The following is a 26,059-nucleotide window of genomic DNA, read 5'->3' on the forward strand; positions in this document are numbered from 1 at the left end:
CGTTTCACCAAGCATATTCTGCTTATATCCCAACCAGCTCTTCACAACTGGCATGAATTTAATCAGTTTTAGCCTTGGACACAGAGTTGGATTTTCTTATATAAACCATTGCCAAACCCAGCAGCTAGAATACTTCATGTTCCCATCTTCACAGGTATGATAGGGAGATTAAAGTCTATGTTAACAGATCTCCTAAGGAAAAAAGTATTATGGACAGATCAAAAGGAGCCATTACTGACCAATAATTCAGACCAAATTAATAATACTGCATATATTAATTGGCCAATTTTTGAAATGGCAGCTTTTTAAAAAAGAGTGGGAGAATAAAAATGTTAAAGAGGATTTAGAAAGCATAACTTTAAGGAGGAAAAAGTATTAAAGTCTTCTTTATATATAAATCAGTTTCTTTAAAGTTTGGTAAAGCAAACAATATTGCTCTCAGGTCAAGACCTTAAGCATTAGTTTCACTCTTGGCATAAATTCTTCTTTGACTGAGTTATAATCCTCTTAAAATAAGGTTTTCAATAGAATTCCCTGACAGACCCACAAGTCCGCAACCCCAAAGTTTTAGCATCCCCATTTCAAGTCCATTACTGGCAATGGCCAGGATGGAAGCAGGAAGGAATGAAAGGATTATATAGTGGTGCTAATGCACATCACTATAGGGAACCTCCATGTGGAGGCCAAAGGAACACAAATATTTACAAGTAAAAATGATTGGGCTTGTGTCAGGATACAAGAGCCTATATCGAAGCCTTGGGGCATTCCTGACATTTGGCTGGCATATTTCTGGTTTCCCCGGCACACTTCAGCTCTCTGGAAGCTAGTTACCGCTCCACTTGCTGCTGCACTATAGCAAAACAAAAGGGATAATCTGAAAGCCATCTATATAGCAATAAATGAAGTGAACTGGAACCTCGCTAATGATTGGGAGACTGGTTGCAAGTTAATTAATTTTGCAAATTAGCAAGTATTAAAAAGGTAATGGGCCCCTCAAAATACGTAATGCTTATTCTGACCCCTGGACTGTCATTTTATCTTTCCAAGGCCTCAAATCTCAGAGAAAGGAGAGGCACCATAAGACTCTCCTTATTGCATGCTCTATGAATGTCCTATGTACTGTATGCAGATGCAATAGTTTGATATAAACTTGAAGACCTATAGTAAAATATCTATGATCCAATATTTGTTCTACTAAAAAAGTATTGTTCTATTAGGTCAAGATTTTCTAGCTAGATCAGCAGTTTTCCAACTTGTAAGTAATTTGATCAGTAAGCAAAATGCACTGAACTGAGCAGCCCACTGCAGTGCCTTGGTAATCTACTTCCAATGCTCCATGTTCAGATGACACCTGCCCCATTTTCTCAAGCTTTTGATGAGTAAGCGTCACCAGTATTATAGGCTGTGAATCAGCATTAAGCAGCCTGTAGAGAATCACAATTTAAGCTTAGTTTGCATATAATAAAACTGCTGCTATTTTCTTCTTTTTATAACCACAAGTGGCAAAATCCTCAAGAGAAAACATTATTATTACTTAATTAAATCCTCATATGGAAACATGGCCAAAAATGAGAGCTTGGTTTTTGTAAAGTCTGTTTCAAATTAGGTTAGAAAGCAAAGGTTCTGCCTAGTAATCTTAAGAATAAAATGTACTTTTGTTAGTATTACCAAAAATAAAACTGACTATATTCCCATAATTATTACAGAAATCACTTAAGTGGAACCCTGCCTGGCATTTCTAGATGTAGTTTGGTATTTCATATCCACCTATGGGTGATGAGTACAACGGCATTCCAGAAAAAGTGACTACATTAAAAAAGAAATATGTGATAGTGGGACAGAGGAAAAATCTGTAGGAGATGTAAAAAGCAATCTTCCATTGCCCTGAAGAGAACTAACCATTCATGGAGATGAGAAATTAACTGTTACCTTGCCAACATGCTCCAACTACCAGCTGAGTTTCTATCTTGGAAGGATGTAGTGGGTAATCTTCAGTCACTGGGAAAGGATCATATGAAACTCCATCTACATAGAGTGTCACTGTTGGAAATTCAACATTGAGGACATAATGATGCCATTCTTTGTCACACACCTGGGAAGAGAACGACAGGTAATATTTAAAAACAGAGTTCCACCAAAGCAGTCACTGGAGTACATTTAGTACACTGCCATATTAAAACACTATTTCACAAGATTTTCATTCAGTTCTGCTGAAGTATTCTGTCTAATAGTATATAAATATGGCAATTTCCAGGAAAAAAATTTCCCAAGCCAAAATTTGAGATCTTTAATAATGGAAGCTGGTTGCAATTATGGGAATGCTACCAACTCCCTATAAGTATGCACAAGGCCATTTTATAATCACAGCAGCATATGCCAGTATGTGAAGAATGCTAGTATGTTACTAATTGAGTGGTTACATTCCAGCATCAGAAATTCAGATGATCTTACTGCTTAAATAACTGGCAGCAAACAAACAGATCCCCAACATTAGCTGGAAGCAGTTAAAGGAACCTCTATATGAGAGCTATTAGCCACATAAAATTTACTTATTTTGCTCAGATTTATTGGTCCAATAAAATTTTTTTTTTAAACTCTCTAATGGTAGTCTTCCTAATCATGAGTGCTACCAATATTACACAAATTGCTTGTACCAATTAGCCAGTTTGCTTATCTAACGCCAGCAATGCACATGGTGTCAGGAAAATTTTTCTTCCAGTGTGCAAAAGGATTAAAGAAAAGTTTATCTGTTATCTTATTACATTATTTGACCTACAAAAAAGTCATATGCTCACAAATACTTAATTGCTATAAACACATGGGAATACTTCCAAGTAGAATGGTCATTAATTTTTTATTGTGTTCAATGGAGACAAGTTCCACCAAATCTGGTTCCTATCTTTTAAACACTTAATTTACTCACTTAAAGCCAGTTTCTACCACCCTTACTCATACAGTTCAACTCAGTATTCCATAACTAATCCCCATTGACTTCTGTAGGGACACTAAAGAAGCAAGATGTGACTCTACATGAATAAGGATAGCAGAATATGGCCCTGAAACTTTAGAACTATAGAACACAGCTCAGTTTATTTTAGTAAACTGTGGAATGAGGCCTTTGGATTTCCAAAGAAAGTTTTAATAGTAAATTAAGTCTATCACGCTGTTTTAGGCTCCTATGGATACCTAAATTGTAAATTTCTTAACAAGTACCCTTTCATACTAACCTGGTTCAATTTCCAGTGGAATTCAGCAGGTTTGTAAGTTTTTCCCTCTGAAGGATCTTGGCGGAAGAGGAAAACAAGTCGGCAATTGTGTACATAAAGAGAGTAGTGGTGCCGGTTCATATCTGCACAAAAGGTTACATTAATGTTACTCTTTCCCATTGCCCTGTGCCCTAAAACTCTAGAACTGGAAATGATAGTCAAGAATTCACATAACCCTAAACTACATGACTGATATGTAAATGTGCTATTAATACCGTCCTACAGGATAGTAATAAGTAATGAGAGCACAAGACAGATTTAAAAGAAATCAAGCATGCTACAGTTTCAAGGGAAAAGAAGTGCCCACAGAAGCAGTTTTAGGTCATCCATTCCTAAACAATCCAACAGGAATACTGATAACACCATAGCTAATAAGACACATGTCCTTCCCAACCAAGGACTAGGACTAAAATATCACAGGGGTAAGCCTACCGATAGGAGAAATCGAACAAAATTCAAATTGTGGGTAGTGAAAAATCTTCTGTTACCAATTAAACAGCATGTATCGCTGCTAATTAACACTATTTAGCATGTCTATAGCATTACTTTATGAGGATATTAAAAACACACATGGTCCATGCCCTAAAGAATTAATCTAAACCAGGGTTTTCTTAAAACTTCATTGCACCGTGACCACCTTCTGACATAAAAATTGCTACATTACCCCAGGAAGGGGGACTGAAACCCAAGCCTCACCGCCCTCGGCCGGAGAGTGGGGGGAGAAGAGGAGGAGGAGGGGGCTGTAACCTGAGCCCTGCTGCCCATGGCTGAAGCTGAAGCCTGAGCGCTGAAGCCATCGGGCTTCAGCTTCAGCCCTGGGCGTCAGGGCTTTGACTTTGGCTTCAGCCCCAGGCCCCAGCAAGTCTAACACCAGCCCTGGCGACCCCATTAAAATGGGGTTGCGACCCACTTTGGGGTCCTGACCCACAGTTTGAGAACTGCTAATCTAAACTAAATACAAGAGGAAGATGTTAGGAGAAACAAGGAAGTGAGAGTGAGGATGAAGTAATTTTAATTTAGGTTACCCAGATCATGCATAAATCAGCCAAATAGGGAGGGAAAGGAAAAGGCCCAAACCCTTGTAGTTTCCCATCCCAACAATACAAATGTAATACATTTCTATACATAATATGATTAAACACCACAGATCATCCCCATAAGAGACCTAGTTTTTAAAAAAAGAAATTGTATAATATGCTGCTGAAATGAACATGAAAGGGATTCATAATTTCAGAAATTATCAACTTCAAACAATACTGGATTATGCTACAGCATAACTGCCCAGAAAAAGCAGCCTGTTTTGGAGATATGCTGCATATCACCTCTGTATGCCCCTCCCCCTGCTAAAATAGAGCACAATTCTAAACTAAGTTCATTTTTCTCCATTCAAATTATTTCAAGGATTGCAATAACTTTGGTCTTTAATTAAGGGGAGTGGGGGGGATCTTTGTTGATCCTATCTGATACTCTCAAGCAAACACACACACAAAAGTTTCAATGAGTGATATTTGCTACTAGGTAGACACTTTACATCTGATCAAAGAAATATTTTTCAACCTATTGCTGATACAGTTCTCTCTCTTTTGATAAAATTCAATTCTGTTAATGATAGGGGGCCTGTTTTGTTTTGCTTTGCTTTGCTTGTGTTTTTGGCTTGGCTTCCTTTGAGAGACCAGACAGCTTGTTACCCAGAATGCCTTCTTCTAAAAATCACTGAACAAATCCCCTGCTCTAGCGCACAAAGGCAAGAATCTTGTACTCTATCAGCCAGCAATTACGAAGAGTTATCAGATATTCCTTTGCATCAATACAGTGACGTTGCACTCCATATGCTTTATAAAAATATGTTTATGAGTGTAAATATGATGTAACTGGAATAAGCTTCATGCAAAAGGTCTCTTGTAAGGTATCATTACAAAGGTTATAACCTACTGAATATATTCTTCTTATTTGTATGCATGTATCATTCTTGTATCTGAAACTAGGAATATGAAGTATAACTCTAACGTCTACTGTAATTATGCAAAGTGTGGGCCATTAATGGTGGTTTAGAATCTTGATGGCTCCTATTGACTAGGATAATTGGCTGTAAATGGTTTATTTACCTGCAAGCCTTCCTGTATATGTGCGGACCAGCCCTGGAAGAATGGAGGGGGTCTCACAGGACATTTAAACATGTCACCTGATACTGGAATCCATCTTAAACCTGGTTATTTTACATTTAGAAGGTGGGGTGTGAACCCAGAGAGACAAAAGAGTCCCACCTTGTGCCAAAGATATAAAAGGGAGTGGAACAGAACAAAGGGGGTTCCACTCATGCGAAAGCCCCTGCTTTTCACCTAAGATGCCTTCTGAAACTAACAAGGACTGTACCAGGGGAAAGGATTGGGCCCAGACTAGGAAGGAATCTAGTCTGTGAAAGAAACCTATTGGAACATCTCTGAAGGTGAGATTTACCTATAATCAGTTTCTTAACGTATTAGGCTTAGACTTGTGTGTTTTGTTTTATTTTGCTTGGTAACTTACTTTGTTCTGTCTGTTATTACTTGGACCCACTTAAATCCTACTTTTTATACTTAATAAAATCACTTTTGTTTATTGATAAACCCAGAGTAAATGATTAATACCTGGGGGAGCAAGCAGCTGTGACTCTCTCTCTATTAGTGTTATAGAGGGCGGACAATTTATGAGTTTACCCTATATAAGCTTTATACAGAGTAAAACAAATTTATTTGGGGTTTTGATCCCATTGGGAACTGAGTGTCTGGGTGCTGGAGATAAGTGACCTGCCTAGCAGATTTTGGTTGAAGTCTGCAGTTTGGGGGGCATGGACGAGACTTGGGTCTGTGTTGCAGCAAGCTAGCATGTCTGGCTCAACAAGGCAGGGTTCTGGAGTCCCAAGCTGGAAAGGAAAACGGGCTCAGAGGTAAATTCAGCATGTCAGGTGACAGAACGCATCACAAATACCATCTTCAAAATGATGGTGTTTGAAGCATTCACAGAAACTATTCAAAGGATAAAAGCAGCTTCATCATGGAAGGGGTGAAGAGAGAGGGAGAGAGCTATTTTCCCCTAGAAGCAAATATTCCACATTCAATCCTCTTTTAAAAAACAAAACAAAACAAAAAGAGTGAGGATCCATATTGCTAAATCTACAGCATATAACCTTATGATTATCATGAGGAATCAAGAATGAGGTTCTCTCAAATAACACAATCTAAACAGATTATACTGCCAGATCAATTTGTATATCACAATGGCTAAAATCTCTACAGTATAAAGGAACCTGGATATCAAGTTCCCTTTATCTAACTGAAACTAAATATTCTAAGGGCTTGTCTACACAGGAAAATTGATCAGCAGAACTATAGCTGTATAATTATACTGTTCTAGTTCTATGCCAATATAACTCCCTACCTGGGCATTACTCCAGAATAAAAGTGAGTTTTTCAGTGTAGCTTGTTGCTTCCAAAGTGAATCTAATCTAAAAGAGAGCTTCAGAGCCTTGAGTGACCTGCAACAAATATATCACCAAAACCAAAGAGAGACTGTTTATAACTGAAGTATTTACAAACCTGTCTTGTCTGAATTGCAGAGTATTGTCTCCTTCTCCTTGGTACCAGGCCCATGCCTCATCCACACCGAAATCATAAAGGGCTCTTTTAGATTGACTGTGACAACGCCATCTGGAATCTTCACAGCTTGAGTGCCATTAAATTCAAAGACTTGGTCACTGTCATGGCCATTATCAGTAGGAAGTCCTACTGTCCAGTTAGCAGTGCTACTTGGAGGGGGAAGCAGCTCAGCTGTGCCAGAGGAAACACCTACAATAAAAGTATATTACTAAAAACACCCAGAAGGAAACTAAGAATTGGTGTCAAACCAAATTGTTTTTTGTTTGTTTGTTTTGATTGCTAACCTTTCCGCATTAGCTGTAAGGATCCTGTATTAGTGTCATGCACCAAGCAATTTTAAATTTAATTGCAATGTAGTTAAACATTGTCAGGCCTAACAGCTCTGAATTACTTGTTCCAGCCATTTAACCTCTTGGTAGACATCCAATCTAGCAAACAATGTTTGCTCTCTAGGCTTTGCCTACCTAGAGCCGCCTTGTTGCTGTTTACGCCAGGAGTCATATCACCACACATTAATGGCATTTTACTTCCTGAATTCCTGAGTCATGAGGATGACACCACTTTTCTCCTGTTATAACTCTCTACCAGTCTTGAGAGCTTTACTTCTTCTGGTTAAAGAGGGCTGGATGAGATTCCCTTTAGAGCCCAAATCAGTCACAGGAATTGCTGTTTAATCATGCAAAATATCCACTTCCTAAAAGAAGCTCAGCATTCTGTTTACTCAGCACTCCAAATCCAGGGTAACTGATGTCATAGTGAAGCACACCAGACTTCGGCATTGACTAATAGTGCCAGCAGCTCAGGAACTGCCACAATATTAAGTAAAGTTCACAAATATGGATGTTATTGGTTAAAGTTTCAGCAGATAATAAGACCGCTGCACACACATATCCAGCTAAAACCTACATACGAGTCAAGTTCAGCCCTTGAGTAAGCAGAATTGCTCATGTAAAACTTACACCATTATAAAGAAAATAGTCTAAAGAGGAGAGATAAGGGATAGAGAATAAGTTTAAGCCTTGTCTACACTACACAGTTTTGTCAGCAAAAGGCATCTTTTGCCCACAAAACAGATGTACATACTAGAATGCTACTTTTGCTGACAAAATAAAACCACCTTGACAAGGGACATAGAGCTTTTTGCAGCAAAGTTAAAGCGACAAAGCATTGGTGTAGACACTGCCATTCATTATGTCGCCATGACTGGCCTCCCCCACTATCCCACAATGCCCACCATGACCGCTCTGCTCACTGTTTCGAACTCCACTGCACTGCTTACAGTTACACAGGCATGCGCCCCTCCCTTTTCAAATCTCTGGGAAGTTCTGACAGCTGAGCATGTGGCAGCAAACAGCAAATCATTAACCCAAAATCCTGCTTTCCCTGGGGGAAACAGGAACACAGCTGCAGACAGGCTGCTGCTGGAAGGGGGAGGAAGTGAGGACAACTGCTGTGCAGAGCCAGGGAGGGAGGCGGTGATTAATGGGGATGGGGGAGCTCCCCCTCTCCCTGCCTCAGGACTGATTGCTTCCAGCCACTGTCTGAACTTAAAGAGACAGCATGCTGACAAACTCACTCTCCCCCAACACACACAGTATCTCTCATATACACACTCCCCTAACACATGCTAGTTTCTGTCTCTCCCCCACACATACTCTCCCCCCACACTTCCGTTTAAAAGTGGCTGGCAATCTAGTTGGATGCCCATGGAAGATGGGATTGAGAAAACTGCATCAAGTGATGCTATACCTGCCCCATGAGGCATTGCAAACCCTTCCCAAAGCACCCTGCAGCCAGCTGCACAGTGGGATAGCTACCCACAGTGCACTGCTTTCTGTGTCAATGCAAGAGCTGCTAGTTTGGCTGCACTCTGGCGACAAGCAGCATAGTGCGGACATGCAACAGCGGTTTAATTAAAGCGGCATAGCTTTTGTCGACAAAACTGTAATGTAGACATAGCCTCAGTTAACACTTTGGGAAGAGAAGTGCAATTTCCTTCTCACACCCAATAAAAAGACGGTTTGGCAACACAGGCCATTATAAGCATATGGCCAGACTTCCAGAGGTGCTGAGCCACCCACAGCTCTTGGGTGACTCCAACTAGAACTGAAGGTGCTGAGCATCACTGACAGACTGGCCCATAATTTCCATCCTTTCATTTTGCATCAGAGGGGCTCATGAATTTTAATCCTACTAATCATAGCATAGGTGAATGCAAAAGGGTCCTCTAGCCCCTATGCAACAAAACATAGATTTAGCTGGTTTAAATTAAGTCCTTCATTTCACGCCACATTTTCTCCACTTTATAATCCATCTCTTCATCACGGCCTCTGAAAAGACACCCACATTCATCCTGCATCTTGAAAAATAGGCAGTTTTCAATAACGATGCCCATCCACACACCCCCAGCCATTCAATTCTGGAGCATTTATCACCAGTGAGAAATGACTGCCCAAAATAGGAGAACAGGGAGGTTGGAAGGGGACAACACAATGATTCTTCTTCCTCTGATGAGATTGAACTTGATGTTTTCAAATAACTGTCAGGCTCACCAAGTATAAGGTCTGCTAGACAAGATTTTGGGGCAACTTTTGTACTGGCATGTTATTAAGTGTGCCCATTCGTTTGATATTCCTTATTCTGACTTGTGAAAAGATTATATTCAAAGGAAGACTTTTACTCAATTTCAAACCAATCAATGCATTCTTACCACAGAGTCTGTGAAGAGATTTCTCAGAGTAAGTATCTCTGTCACAACCTTTCCCAATATGATTAGTCTCTAGTTCCACTGTTGCTTGAATTGAAGTTATGGGTTCATCACAGGTCTCCAAATGTATATTGGGGAATAGAGCCAGAGAACCAGTCCCAGGCTCATATTCTATTCTTTTGCTCCAGCCTGTATAGTCACACAAAGAAAGAAGATTAGAGATCTCTGGTGTTTACCAGTGTTTAACTGCAGTAAAGTAATAGCAGCTGGTGAAAGGAGGGGATTGAACTAACCTTGCCAGCCAGGCTTGCATGTAGGTTTAATGCTAATCTTCACCAATACATCCTCAGCAGCTCTTTTCTTGCCACAGTCATAGGCAGTCACGGTCAGCTTATATTGGTGCTCCTTGCCATAGTTTAACTTTTCTGTGTTTTTTATATAACCTGGCAATAGTGGAGAGCCAATTAACAGTGAATATATGTTCATCTTTTAGACTCAGCTTCATTAAGTATACTTTTTTCCCCCTCCAGGTGCTAAGACTTGGATAGTCACATGTAATTAAGCTTTAATTAACCCCTCCCTCAATTTATGTGGGTGTAATACCCTAAACAGCAAACCCAATTCTTTAAGATTAAACCCAGAAGATTAACACAAATAAATACAGCAGCAGATGCAGTCTTAGCACTGTCTTTTTACAGCTCATTATGTTAGTGTAAATCTTTTAATAAAACCGAAGATTTAACTGTCTGCAGATAAGGAGCGAGGACTGTAACTTTGTGTGGTCTACACAGTTCAGGGAGCAAGTTAAATTAGTACTTTTCATTGACCCCAGCATCCTCCACTCCATAGTGTAACCTCTCAAGCCCTCTCTGTGTCTTAAATAAGGTTTTACGTGGTGTTTGCTGTTCAAGCTTTATAAATTTAAAACCAATCCTAAATACAGAAGAACAGTTATAGAAAGAAAAACATCTTAACAGCTGGTTTAGAACGTGGTATATCTACATTGCTATTTTTAAAAGACAAAACAGCAGGAGACCATAGGCTCTGTACTTCATGGTTAAGATCCCGTAAGACCCGAACTTGGAACCAGCTTCTTCAATAAAGCCCACAGTTAAACATGATATTTTTAAAAGCTACAGAAGTTTGAAAAAGACTGTCCTTCCTGACCAAAACAGCAAACGCCTTAGAAACTGCTCTCTCTTTGGTCCCTGGGTTCTAAGATGTTCGGGGGGGGGGAGGGCACACACACACACACGTCACTTTCCAACAAAATACAATTTCAGCAGCAGCAAACACGCTTGAAGTCACTGCTGTTTGAGTGCAGCACTGAATGTAGACTTGTGGAAGCTAGATATGTTAGAAAGGTGAAATAGCGAGATTGGTACTATTAGTGAAAGACAACCTACTTTATATTATACACAGTCCAGATAGGAATCCAGAAAGCTCACAAAAACATGTCTGCTCAGTTACACTGTAGAACTAGATTAGAAAATGGAGTGATTTAAGTAAGTTTGTAATAGAATACTCTGAAGCACTAATTTTATTTTGACATTGACCACATTTGTAACATTATTCTAAAGTACCAAATTAGAACAATTTCTCCCCCCTCCTTGGTTCTTACCATCTTTGTCAATAGCAAAGGGAACATCTGGAGTTACAATTTCATAGGTGCATATCTGGCTGAACTGGGGAGAACAATCTGCATCCACAGCTTCTACTTTCAGGATGTTGTCATATCTCTTCCCCTCAATAACTGTTGCTTTGTAGGACTTCTCTTTAAACACTGGAGCATACTCATTAACATCATTCACCTGAATATGTACTGTTGCTCTGGAGAGGAGACAGAATGGTCAGCTTTTAACACTGGGTGAAATAGGAATGTTACAGAGCTGCCATTCAACTAACATAGGAATAGAACCACATTTTACAGATTAAGCTCCCCACCAAAATTTAGGCTCAGAGAAGAATAGTAGCTAGTGGTGGAAGAGACTCATTAGCTCAAGTCCACCCCTCTACTAAGGCGGGATACATTTTTCCTTTCCCAGAAGATTAATAAATAATATTTTGTACTTCCATAGCACCTTCCGTCAGAGGATCTCAAAGTTCTTTACACACAAATAAGTTACTCCTGAGGGCATTCTGCATAAAAAAAAATTAAAATTCTGCACCAAAAAAAAAAACAACAACTGAGCACAATATTTTAAAATTCTCCAAAATTCTGCAAATGTTATTTGTCAAATAAATGTGGAGGCTCTAGCATAGCATTGGGGAGCACAGGACACTGGCTGCACAGAGGTGGGAGATCACTGTGCAGCTTCCCCCTGGGACACGGACTCAGTGGTGAGCCTCAACCCAACCCTGACACAGCGCAAGGTCTGGGCCTGCCCCAGAAATACCCCAGGGCCCTGCCCATCTGTGCCAGGTGCGCCAGGTGTGGGCAGGCATGCTCAGCAAGGCAGGATCCAAGTGTGGATGGGCTTAGTGTGTGGGGGGGAATCCAGGTGTGGGTTGAGAGGGTTCTGTGTGGGGCAATCTGGGTGCAACTGGACTCTGCAGGGGGGTCCATGTGAAGGTAGTTGGGGCTCAGCAGGAGGGGTGTCTTGGTGTGGGGGTGGGGCTCAGTGATGGGGTCCAAATGCTGGGGGAGTGGGGCTCAGTGTGGTGGGGATCCTGACGCAGCTGGTTGGAGCTCAGTATGCTGGGGATCTGAGTGTGGGTGGCTTGTCGAGGTGGTCCAGAAGCAGGGGGAGTGGGGCTTGTTCGGAGGGTCTGGGTATGAGGGGGTCTGGATGCACAGCTGATGGGGGAGCAGCTCCCTGTACAGAGATCCCTCCCCCTGCAGCTGAGGAGCAATGGGTGCAGGAAATGGGGACGGGGAGGACTGCAGAGCTTCCTACAGCCGGGGGAGAAATCTGGGGGTAGGTCTGACACAGCCTCGGATGCCATGCAGGGGCAGAGGAAGTCCCATCCTCCCCCACCCAGCCGGGACTAGCAGCTGAGCTAGGTGCAGGGTAGGAGCCACCAGCTGGGTCTTGCCCAGTCCTGCCCCCTTCCCCACAGTGACCTACCTCTCTGTCGGCTGCCCTGAAACATACTGCTGGGGAGGGTCGCATGACCGCTCTTGTGGCTTCCTTTTGCTTCCCCATCAGAAAGTCATTTTTCTGCGGGGAAGCAAAGACATCTGCAGGGGACATACATTCTGTACATGCGCAGTGGTGCAGAATTCCCCCAGGAGTAATAAGTCCTCAACACCCCTGTGCAATAAGTAAGTTATTGCCATTTTACAGAGGAAAACTGAGGCAAAGAAAGGTTAAAAAAAATTAAAATCTGTGGCAAACTGGGAATAAAACCTTAATATCTGATTATTAATTTTGTGCTTCAAACACAGTACTATCCCTTTCTATCATGCACCACCAGATATCAAGCTTATACTACACTTAATTTTTATGTTTTAATTAACAATTTGATATGGAAAACAAATATACAATGACAATCAGAAGTCAGGCTTCAGACTAAAGGCTCAATCAAGAACATTAGACTAGTTTTGTTTCAATAAGAATACACCAAGTTGTGTAAGTCAGCTAAAACACAATTAACTCATTTTTTGGAGGTGGAAGTGAAAGGTCAGAGAATATAAAAGTAGCAGAAAACCCACCTAAATTAGTTTATCATGAGCCAAGTAATCCCAGAAAGACTGGGACCACAGTGCCTTTCCTCTTGCACTTGTCATAGTATATGTGTAAATACAGAATGGAAAAATATGTCAATGAAGAAAACAACAAAGAGCAAAGTGTGAATGATGGAACAAGTGTCAGGAATGTAAAAATACTATAGGGAAACATTTTATTAATGCATCCCTCCTCCAGAAGTAAATATTTCTAATGCTTACCTAAGAGGTTTTTTTTTTGTTTTGTTTTGTTTTTTTTAAAGGGGGCTTATTTTAGCCAATATGGCCAACAAATGCAGTGCAAAGAGACCCACTAGACATTTACATTTTCTTTAATGCAGGATACATTTTCATCAGCAGGAAGAAACTAACTTCATTGCCACACATCAGTTAAGGAGATCCAGGATAGTACATTCTCAATAATTTGTATTAGAGTAACATAATTCAACACGAAGAGAATGAGCAATACAGAGCTGATGACTAAGAGCCTAGCCACCCACAAAGTGGAAGTGCGGTTTTTGACACGGGGGTGGGGGGGAATGCGGGGGGGGGGGGGTGGTTAAGCAGTCTAAAAAGCAAGTATCCCAGTGCTGTTGCTTTCTTACCCACGCACTGGGCTTGCTCTAAACCAGGGGTAGGCAACCTATGGAACGCGTGCCAAAGGCGGCACACGAGCTGATTTTCAGTGGCACTCACACTGCCCGGGTCCTGGCCACCGGTCCGGGGGGCTCTGCATTTTAATTTAAATTTTAAATTAAGTTTCTTAAACATTTTAAAAACCTTATTTACTTTACATGCAACAATAGTTTAGTTATATATTATAAACTTATAGAAAGAGATCTTCTAAAAACGTTAAAATGTATTACTGGCACACAAAACCTTACATTAGAGTGAATAAATGAAGACTCGGCACACCATTTCTGAAAGGTTGCCGACCCCTGCTCTAAACTGTTGACTCTGCTTGTCTTCCCTTTTGTATCTAGCCAATGTTCCTTTTGGTGGGAATTGGCATTTACATTTTGTGTTTGGTCCATCTCCTGGAGCAATGGGGAAAAGTGGCTGGAAATTGCAAGTTCTACTACAAAGTGAACAGCTGCTGTGCAGAGGGAGTCACATGAAGCCACGCTGTACAGAGGATAGAATTCCACCCAGTCTCTGAAGTGGTTTGTAATCTTTCCCTTTTGAGTATTTCTTCAATAGTTGGTTGTATTATCAAATACTCTGTTTACCTAAATACCACTTTTCCTACAGCATCTTTCCATACAAAAAGGCTTCCCATGCTTGTATACCAGCTGGGATTACTTTCCCTAGGAAAGTAATGATGCCTACTCCTGACCCAATCCTCATCTTGTTTATGCCCTTCTTTCCTGAGCACCACCGGTAGTCTGCCACATGCTGTACAGATGTTTCTTCCAAAGTGCTGTATTATTTTTGAGTGGTTTTTGGAAGCAATGTTACTATGTGGTTATTTCCTTTCCCTCTACATAAAGAGCAGATTGCTTTGTTACTGTCATTTTAATCTAGAATGAGAGGAATCTTAAACCAGCAATTTGATTTTCTATTCAGGCTGCTTGGAAATTATAGAAACATGTGTTCCTTTACCCCTCCACAACACTAACACCTATTGGAGAGATTTTCTTTGGACTACTTTCAGCTCAGTTTCCCTCTGAGGTCCTTGACCTCATGGGATTTTAACTGCTTCCCTCAGTATTTCTGCTGCCTAATTTAGCACATTAGTTTCCTGTGGAACTTCCGGAGGTGTCAATATGTCAAAGGACAAATAAGTCACTACACCCTAGAATTTAGGTATAGCAACTTCAAAGCAGTTCTCGTTTTTGCTTTGACCCACTTGCGTTAATATAATTTTTAAGCCTTCAGAATCACCTGATTTACGTTCATTTCAAATATACAGACTATAGGCCACATCAATCAGAAGACTACTTAAACTGAACTTCCCCTCAGCCACCCACAGATTTACTTACTTGTGGGATTTTTTTGCATTAGTTCCATCTGGTCCCTTTCCACAATCATAGGCCTGGATGGTGAATGTGTAGTCCTTCTGTAGTTCACAATCAAGTTTCTCTTTTGAACGTATTATTCCCTCACCAGTGGATTTATCCACTACCACAGCATCAAAGGGGACATTTTGCCCATGAATTTTAAATCCACAAATCTCACCTAGAGATTCAAAGCAGCACAGGTTAGAATTTCAGTCAAAAACCTCTCCACGCACTTTCAAATGTAAATGACTCAGTATTTTGCAGCCAGGGATTTGTGAGGGTCTGTGGACAAAGCAAGAGCACTGTGCTTTTAAAATGGGTGAGTTCTGGGAACTTTAGTAAAAAAAGCATACATCTGCCTTCCAAGCAACTTGTTTACTTTGCATCCATTCATGCAGGAATACAAAAGAGAAACGTAGACAGGCATTTCACAGGAGTACTTGAGATAGCTCTAGGGTAAGAGTAGATCTTATGAGAGCATACAGCCAAGGCCACTGGTAATATCTTCTATGCCAAGCTACTGGGAATAGCTGGGCAGCTTGTTTACTTTGACCAAAGCAGAAGGTTAAAATGCACATTTACAAGTTGAGAGGTGAAGAAGCTTCAGGTATAGGTTCAGCACCATAATTACAGAAATTCTGTCAACAGATCAAATGGACAAAGTCTTCCTGTGCAATGTACCTGGCTAAAATTAGGGAATCAAAATAAACTACTGAATGAGAAAGGTAGAAATACCAACTTTTCAGGCATCCATTTCAACGCTGTCTACTAATATACCAATTATGTTAATCTTGATAGTTATTTCATGTAGAGGGATTTACTAGATATTTTTTTCTAGTCAGACTTTTCTTTCTAACAGACCTGAAAAAGAAACCTACAAAGTAAATCACTTTTATTATATCTAAAACTATTTACAAACTGGATTATAAATCAGATCTACGATTACTAGTTAATCATATAGTGAGGAAAGTGTATTGCAGGTTGTGGCTATGTTTTGGAAATTATATTACTTCTTCTCAAAATGTATGGGAGAAACCTAAGATGCCCCAAAAATGTAAGCTACTAGTGAAAAATACTATTTTTTAACCAAAGCTTAACTGCAGTGTTCATATATCCTAAATATAATCCCAAACAGTTCAAATGGATGTCTGATTTAAAGATATTTCTAACCAAGGGTTTGGCTACATAACAATTTCTATCAATATATTTTAAAATAGAAAAAAACTGGGAGAATAAAATGGGGGTAAAAGAGCATGACAGGATCTTCTGTTTAGGTGCTGATTCCCCATTTCATAACCAAAGTTAGTGGGTTAATATTCATAAAAGGGATAGAAAGAACCCTTTATCACCTTCTTTGGTGACTGTCACCTCAAAACTCTCTAAAGGGAGAAAAGATAAACCCAAGTCAGTAATACAGGAAAGACTGAAGAGGGAGCAAATAAGGAAAAAGTCAAAGATGCACACATTACACAGAAAAGCTTTGGACAAAATTGTATGAACAAATTCCAGTGGTCTTAACTGTTACAAATCTAGAGCCTCATTCACTAATGTGATTTAACCTCAGCCTTCAGTTTATCATACACTGTGAAATTATCAGGTTAAATTAATACTTGCCTTCAGATTGTAAAAAGGTTTCATATTCCCTTATTGGGTATTGGTGATAAAACTGGATATTCATGTGTTAAACAGGTAGATACTTAGTGAATGTCTGTGTTTTTGCAGAGGTACCCATCAAGTTTAATTCTCACTGAACTTAGTGTCTACTAGTCTCTCTATTTAAAAAATAGATCTTGAATAGGGATTTTTTTGGCTTTTTAAAATTTTACTTAAGGTTATTATCCCCACTTCACATTTCTAAAGTTTTTTGTAAATCTAATTTACATTTCACCATTAATGAAGTTTATTTACAGTTTACATTTCTCACAGCTTGAACAATGCACACATTCATCAGTTTCACCACCAGGTTTTCATACTAAATGATGCAACGTATGGGGTTGCAGACAGCAAAGATTTCTTCATTGCCACTGGATTTTTATGCGTCCTGAAAACATTTCTATTGGTATAGGTTCTACAATAACTTGTGTTTGCAAACTTTAAGTTCAACGTCAAATTTAGCTTCACAGTATTTCTTTAATTCATGATTTAAAATGAACATTTATGTTAAACTTAAGCAGTTTACTGAACATAAAAACTAACTTGTGAACAACTTTTTTTTCTCCTCTCCCCATTTATTCATACCCTCAAGCATATTTTCCAGACTTAATGAACAAGGAATAATTTCCACTCCTCTTACCCAGCCACACCCAGCTCCTTAACTACTTGAATCTGAACATATGATTACTGGACACAGGTGACAGTATGCTTTCTCCAAACAGAAATTATAGTGTTATTAAACTATGAATTTGCACTTGTTACACACTGTTGAACATTACACTTTTATGACTACTATTCTCTTTGATCTGAAATGCAGTTACAGCAAAGTTGACCCTTAATATGCAAGTCAAGTGGAACCAGTGTTAATTCTCATTTATTTTAGGAATACATAATTGTGCAACTAGTAAAAACTTACAAATTTTGGCTCTGAAAAGGGATTATCTATGCAGCAAACAGAACAATGCTATGTTTATAAGTACAAGACAAAATATTGGTTCAAAACTAAAGCACGCATAGCCTACACGATAAAGGAAAAATTACTGCAGAATGCCTCACTTTTAAATAGTGGAACCTTATTATAAAGGAGCTAGTTTCTGAAACCACCTCTTATGAAGTTATCCCTCATGACCCCATTTAAAGTAAACCCACAAGTTTATAAATCAGCTCCTTATTTTAATGTACCACGTTTATGATCTCCTAAGGCTTCCATATAAACTATTCCAGGGACATAGCATATAAGTATAATCCTGAATTTTAAGGTATTTTTAATCAAATGATTATTCAAAAAACCTGTACGCTGCTTGAATTCCTGGCTAAAGCTACAGAATAATGAAAAATGACTATAGAACAATTGCAAGCTTTTAAATACTGAGCACCCCACCTCACCTAGGGAGTCAAGCATTTTGAGCAAGGCATTAAGATTACAGAAGACTACATAACTGTAGGGACATGATATGGCAGAAAACCCCAACACTCATTATTGGGCTAACGTATTGAAGTGTGTTAATGTGACAGTTGTCTTTTAAAAAAAATAAAACATAAAAAAAAAGGCTGTTCAATTCTTGGTGAACTGAACTCTAACTCTAGCACCAATGCCAACCTCTGCCACTAGGCAGTTCAAGTACTACATTCCTTGGCATCCCTCCACTACAGTAATCCACAACTAATCTTCCCAATAAATACTCATGTGTCTCCAGATGCTCCCTAGGGTATTAAAATCTCTGCTCAAGATATACTACAGCTCAATTTATCAGAACAAGAATCTACCCACTATGTTAACTTTTCCATTTCATTGTAATGAGATCTTATTTTAATAAAAAGCCCATTTAAAAAACATTATGGTACAAAAACTCTGACATTACAAAGAAAGGGACTTATGCATCAAAAAGCTGAAGCCCATAAAGAACTGTTAGTTACGATAAATTGCTGTTAACAGGCCATATGCAGCTTCAAGTTTGAGCAGAGCGTGTCATACTACCAGCTATTTCCTCCCAAATGGTCTCTACCATAAGAGGCAAAAACAAAACATTTCAATTCCCTAAAGCACAAAATATTTCAAGGGGGCAGGCTCCCTCTCCTCCCTCCAAAACAAATTAAAGGTACTATTACAGAGCACATATCAAGATGCACAAGATAATGTGCAGATGAATATTCTGGCGCCTGGATAATGTGCACCTTAAATCAGTACAACTAATAACGGAGATTATGCAGCAAAAATCAGGAGCCTGGTACATCAAGAGCTTTCATATGATTAAACAATTCTTTTTAGTAAATTTCTTCATCTTGACACAGCAAAGTTACGTTCCACATAATGCATCAAGCACCAAGCCAGCCCAGTAAGAACAAGCACCATGCTATATATTATATATACTTTATATAGCAATGCTTTTTGTCAGAGCTTTCTGATCTCATTCCGGAGTTGAGGTGAAACATGTTTCCATCCCTGCCATACCCAGAAGGGAATGTAAATCAATTAGCAAGTTGAATATTAGTTTATCATTTGATACATTTTCATCTCTGTAGCTAAGCAAAACTTAGATACAGTTCAATATAAACTAACAAGATTATTTATCCACCTTACTGTAGCCTGAAAACATAAAATAATCCAGTCTCCTTAAGGATATTCTTTATCATGGAACTTTTTACTGTTTTGTTGCAGCACGCTCTGATGAGAGTAATTTTTTTTTTTTTAGGCTCTCATGGTATTATGCTGCACTTTGATGCAAAATACTTAACTGAAAATTAGTTTTTAAAATATTAGAACTAGAGGGCATAAAGAGTTTGATATCTAAATTCTTCTTAAAATATTGGAGTCAGCATCTCATTCCAGCTACCTTCCAAAGAGGGAAAGTATGAATATGTTCTAACAAATTCCAGACATGTATCATTCTGTTACTAGGACTTTGAAGTGTGGTAGTCATTTGGAAGCTCACCCTTTACACAAACTGTGCCATTCATCTTCCCTACCTACCCTTTATTTAGAGCCACTATCCAGCTGACTGCTGCATTACACATTAGCAGGCTGCAGACAGGACGTCAGCACAGTTCTCTGCGCTAAACAAACAAGAGCTGGCAGTTCAGTGTGGAGAAAAACCAACAGCAGTCACCCACTGGAAAATGTGAGTTACACACATCTCCAGGAAGGGGCTAACAGAAGTGTTTTTTGTTTTTCAAGAGAATGAACAGAGATGCTACAAGAGCATTTTTCAGAGTTGCATACGCATGTACTCTCCAAACACAAAGATTCCTAGCACCCACAAAAATATTTCTTGGACTCTCTTTATATTTATTAATATGGGGAAAGCTAAATAACATTGCTTAAGAGTGGTTAACTATGGTACCTTTTTAAAACTCTATTCTAATCATGCTGAAGACTCTTAATTCCACCAGTGGATCATCTCAAACAAAGTGCTACTTTAAACCCATTTAAAGTCCAACACTGTAAATTCAACAGTTTTGAGGGACCCAGTGCCACAAGCACCATAAAAGCATAGTTCCTTATTGAAGTGTAAATAGAATTTGCTTGTATGCTAAGAATTTAAGGCATTAGCTTGATTTTTAAAACACATCATTTGATCTCATTTATACTGCAAAATGTAATTGTCCATAGCCTTCCCAGGAAAAAGTCATATTTGACCATACTCTCCCAACAGCTGGATTTGTAGTGTAGAAGTGCTTTCACACAGGGTTCACTGCAGAACTTTGTCAGTCATCCTCCCAGGCATTCCCATGATATCCTATTGTGTATCAGCAAGATTGTTTGCACAGGGGCTACTTTGAAGTCAGAAAGCGAGACAAGGCAGTTTGGTAGGACCACATTCAGATCCCTGCTTTTATTTAAATATGCTATATTCCAGATGTCCAATCATTCAAATTAACTTGGAAGCAGATATCTGGATAATCACATTTAGCTTCAAACACCTGAGCTTCTTTGAATTTGTAATCACAGTTAAGCCATAGGGCAGGGAACCATCCATAGTGCAATTCAAGTGAGCAAAGCAATATTAATGAATCATAAAATACTGCTGTTCCTTGTCCCACAATTCCATGCATTATAAAGCATATTGACGGGTTTGGATGGATAACATGGAGGATGATCAGAGTGGTTAAAATAGCTCAGTTTAAATATTTTTAAACCAAATTAGAGTTCAAGAAGTGGTTTAATTTCTCTGAGCGAGGGCAGTTTATTAGAACTTCAACTCTTTTAGGCGACACAAATTTTGGCATTTCTAACCAATTTAAGTCTTTACCACTTAAAGCAGAATAAGACAATTAATCTGAAGCTCTTTGTTTTGCTGTGACAATATTTTGTCACTGTTCTAATAGGGCTTCTCACTTAAAACACCCACATAAATGATGCTGGACAATGACAATACTATTCTATGTTCTAAGATATGCATAAGTCACCACCAAGTATTATCCAGAACAGGTCATTATGCCGACTCAGCACCACACCCACATCTTCACTCCTCAAAAGGAAATTGGGAGTATTGTCCTATTTAATGCTAGACAAATACTTTTATAAATTCTCATAATATATTTCTCATCAGGAATTTAAATACAAGTCTACCAGCTCTGAATACATAAAGGAAAGCCCTCTGTATATTTTGTTTATGTACATCATATAAAGTCTAGGATCTTAGCCAATTTGAGACTGTTGCCCTTTGGACTTTGCTAATTTTAGTTTTCTTGGAAGTCACAGTATTAACGTTTATTTAAAACTTACAATTAAGTCAACATACAATTGTCACAGGCACTTGTTAAGGTAAAGCAGGTTTACATACATATTTTTACTGTTACCACTACACAAGAGTTGTTTTGTAAAGTAACATGATGCTCTAATCTTGAACCTCCCCTTTACAAATTTGATATGCTATTTGAACATATCCTGCAAGTATTTTCTTAAAGCTTAATTATACTAGGACATTTACGGCCCAGCAGATACAGAACAGCTAAACTGTTGCTTTCACAAACTACTGAATAGCGTCAATTTACTATTAAGGCAAGCATTTAAAATATTTCTGAACAGTAAGAAAGAAGTCCTATCCTCTTTTCCTAATCAATAGGACTGAAGATCTGTCTTCCAATATCATTATTAGATTAATTTTTGTTTAATAGTCTGTGTGCATACCTGTAGAATAACATGGAATTCTAAGAATACCCATGGTTAAGAATCACTGGGGAGGAAGCAAGCTGGTAACTGCTCTACATACCCTTACTGACAGCCATCTCTCTATGCACTGTTTTCTTTTCCCTTGTAGTAGAAAGGACAGATGCACACAAGTGAGGAGATCATTAATTAGAAGGTTAGAACTTTATTAGGTCTGTTCTTGCTACAGATGAGTATCTTTCTAAGTTAGCTGTTGGGGGGGCTGGTAAATTAGAACAGTCTCCAATTCCAAGATAGCTACATTTTAATTTAGTTTTAAAGATTAAGTGTAAATATCATTAACTTAAGTGTGAACCATTACAGGATGCAGCAGTTTTCTCTAAACCAATCATTCCAAAACTCACGAAATTCAGGGTTAGGGTTACACCTAAGAAATCCAAAGACATTAAGACACCAAAGAACCTTAACTCTGTCCTGTAAAGACATTGATAAATTTTTAAAATCATAATGTTAAGTGTTTATGGTCCCAGATTAAACAGATTTTTAAAAGACATTTTCCCCCTAGTTATCTAGTCTTCCTATCATGGATTTATTACAACCAATGTAATTATTTCATGTAAATGAGCTATATAAGATGGATGACAATGGCTCCTCTTAAGAATTACCTGAGCTGTTGACCTGACCCGGTCTGTAGTTTACATAGCTACAATTAGATATAGTCATTTATAACTCAGCTACAGCCTACTTCTTCAAATTATAGCCTATATGTAAGATTTCAGTTACTCTTCAAACTTTCTGTATAGCTAAAAGTATCATCCTGTTAAGATCATTCATGACAAGGAAAAGAGACTAAGAAGCTTAGCACCCTGTGTCAAAAGGACCCAGTTTTAAATTAATGTCAGCTCAAATAAATTTGTGGATTGCCTTGTAAATGCTTGTAAAATTAGTTCTGTACTTAAAGTGTAAGCGCTATATATTTGGCAGAATATGCTTTATTATTCATACATAAAGAGGTTAAATCCATGCTTTAAGTGCAGTCTTAGCTAGGGAGTTGTGACCAGTACATCCATAACACTTGACACAATTAGAATACTCAATATTTCAGCTGGCTGCTGATTTAGTAAGTTCGTTTTCACATTATTTCCAGTCTTTATTGCCAGGCTGCAAATAGAAAATAAATTCCTAAACTTGATAAGGCCTAAAATGTTGAATTGCTTCTAGTTCCAATTATTTTACAGGAACTCTAGATTCTTTAAGATTTTACTTGTACAAGAAAGTTTCTGAAGACAAACATCTCATTCGGGCTGAGAGCTGAAAATGCCAAATGTCCTTCAAACACAATCTTCTTATATCTAGCCCAAACAAAGAGACTATCTGTGGGATATTTATATCCCATTGTTGGCTATTGTATCTTTAAACAGTCTTTAGAAAGAAATTGTTGCTAAAACTGAAAGCCATTATTCCCATGTGAAAAGTAAAGCACAGCACAGCCTATCTTCAAACAACTAACGTTTTATCCAATAGCGCAGAGACTGCTTTCTTTAGTGTTCATTTGAAGCACAGTAGCAAGAGGATGGTCTTGCTGTTGAGGCACCTGCTTGTGGACCAGGAGATCTGGATCCAATTCCTAGATGTCTTGTGCAACCCAGGACAAATCACTTACTCTGAGCTTCAGAGTTCCCTATCTGTAAAAGGAGTATAACAATATCTCCCTTTATTTTTCTTGTTTATTTATATTACAAGTTCTTTGGTGCTGGGACTGTCACTCTATGTATTTGTATGGCACCTACTAGAATGAGTCTCCATCTCTATTGGGGCCTTTAAGTACTACCATAATGCCATAGTAACTTGATGGGATTTATAAGGGATATAAAAGTGATACGATGTACATTTATGATTAGCTACCAGAAGTAAGCACTATAAGAACATAAGAACGGCCATACTGGGTCAGACCAAAGGTCCATCTAGCCTAGTATCCTGTCTTCTGAGAGTGGCCAATGCCAGGTGCTTCAGAGGGAACAAACAGAACAGGTAATCAAGTGATTCATCCCCCGTAGCCCATTCCCAACTTCTGGCAAACAGAGGCTAGGGACACTTCAAAGCATGGTTTTGCATCCCTACCCATACTGGCTAATAGTCATTGATGGACCTATCCTCTACTAACTTATCCAGTTCTTTTTTGAACCCTGTTATAGTCTTGGCCTTCACAACATCCTCTGGCAGAGAGTTCCACAGAATGACTGTGTGTATGCGAACAAATACTTCCTTTTGTTTGTTTTAAAACTGATGCCTATTAATTTCATTGAATGACTCCTGATTCTTGTGTTATGAGAAGGAGTAAACAACACTTCTTTATTTACTTTCTCCACACCAGTTACGATTTTATAGACCTCTACCATATTCCCCCCACCCCCAGTTGTCTCTTTTCCAAGCTGAAAAGTCCGAGTCTTATTAATGTCTCCTCATATGGAAGCTGTTCCATACCCCTAATCATTTTTGTTGCCCTTTTCTGTACCTTTTCCAATTCCAAGATATCTTTTTTGAAATGGGGCGACCAGATCTGCACGCAGTATTCAAGATGTGGGCGTACCATAGATTTATAAATAGAACAGTATGCAAGATGCAAAACTCAATTTTCTGGACATATTTTCTGCCCTATGGCAAGAACAGGTCAAACAATCTTCAAAATGCTTATTTATATGATGCATTCATACACTTTCAATATAGAAACTAAGGCATTCTGCATACAGGACCATGAGGTGTTTTGGCTGGTCACTTGAGAGGGCTTAAGAGGAACAGTCAGTCTCCCTACCAAGAGGAATGGGGAATTCTTCCCAGGCTACTCTGATTGGCAATCAGATTTCTAACATTATACTTCAAGCTAAATGATCCTCAGCTAACAAGCTATATTACTGGGATAAAAAAAAAAAGATGCTTAAGACACTCCATAATACTAACTTTAATATAGAAAACAGGATAGACAAATAAGATATCTTCTCATCTGCTAACACAGAGGAAGCATATGGATAGCACTAACTACTAGACTTTGTGACTGTAGAGATAGAAAAGGATGTCCATTTTCAAGATTATCCAAGATTACAGAATAAACTGACCCTAGTCAGTTTGGATTTCTGCAGAAAACCTCAATCCAAAAATGGCGCAAAAGGAACACAACATTAATCTTGGTAGCAATTAATCATATCCTCACCAAACCCTTTCAGTCTATAATTGAGAACCAGCACAAGCCCAGAAGACTATGAAGATAAATGGTGGGTCCTTTCAGAATGATAAGAAAACTGACGTTTGCAGAACGTTTTCTGTGCTGAATGGTGCAAAAACTTATCTGGAGCACAAGTATTTAAAAGACGGTTAGAGTCTACACAAGGAACATCCAGACAGATTGGTACAAGTGAAGTGAAATGTGTAAGTATAAAACCTCTAGTCTGCAAGATACAACAACCTCTTGTTTAGAAGAGCTGTATCTTTTAAACACAAACCCAGTATCATGAACCAACATTTGCTATGGAAAACCTTAGGAAGCATTCTTAAGCTGCAGTTCATTAGAGAAAAAAAATGCTGAGTAACACACAGCATCTCCAACAAACAAGAACTTACATCAACGGAAAAACAAAGATAGATTCTGTACCTGCAAACCGCAGAGGTGCATCTTTATCCAGGGCTATCAAGGGGGGATCCAGGAGTACTGTGTTGTCATTTTCTGTAACTATGCCATGATATGTCGTTTCAATCCATGGCTTGTGCTTGTTAACTATAAAGAAGAATAAAAGATTAAGGAAACAAAGTTAATTTTTATTTAAAAAGTTATTAAAATACTGAAAATGTTTTCCCACTTTGAATTTTCAGATTTTGAATCAGCAAATTATTAAAACAAAGAAATCTCATTTCTTAATGTTACATGCATTTATGCCTCCATTTTCCTAAAGTGTTCTTTAAAAAATAATAAATAAATAAAACAAAAAAAACAAAACAAAAAAACAAACAGTTTTCTGTCTATACCAGG

At 38.7% G+C, this 26,059-nt stretch overlaps 1 protein-coding gene across 4 annotated transcripts in view; it reads right to left on the reverse strand.

Moving 5' to 3' along the window:
* Positions 1-26,059, reverse strand: part of CLSTN1 (calsyntenin 1) — a 62,436-nt gene that overhangs the window by 12,534 nt on the left and 23,843 nt on the right. For 2 of the 4 annotated variants that reach the window (XM_024210609.1, XM_024210607.1), the window contains exons 2-10: positions 25,685-25,807; positions 16,625-16,654; positions 15,258-15,453; positions 11,230-11,438; positions 9,902-10,051; positions 9,612-9,797; positions 6,842-7,090; positions 3,228-3,349; positions 1,930-2,092 (exon numbers count right to left, since the gene is read on the reverse strand). In XM_024210609.1, the coding sequence (XP_024066377.1) occupies positions 1,930-2,092; positions 3,228-3,349; positions 6,842-7,090; positions 9,612-9,797; positions 9,902-10,051; positions 11,230-11,438; positions 15,258-15,453; positions 16,625-16,654; positions 25,685-25,807 (1,428 nt within the window). The remainder of the gene's footprint in view (positions 1-1,929; positions 2,093-3,227; positions 3,350-6,841; positions 7,091-9,611; positions 9,798-9,901; positions 10,052-11,229; positions 11,439-15,257; positions 15,454-16,624; positions 16,655-25,684; positions 25,808-26,059) is intronic. The other 2 variants (XM_024210610.1, XM_024210608.1) reach the window with 1 other exon arrangement.

Source organism: Terrapene carolina, unplaced genomic scaffold, assembly GCF_002925995.2.
Source record: "Terrapene carolina triunguis isolate 2854851 unplaced genomic scaffold, T_m_triunguis-2.0 Scaffold714, whole genome shotgun sequence".
In the NCBI taxonomy this organism is placed as follows: Eukaryota; Metazoa; Chordata; order Testudines; family Emydidae; genus Terrapene; species Terrapene triunguis.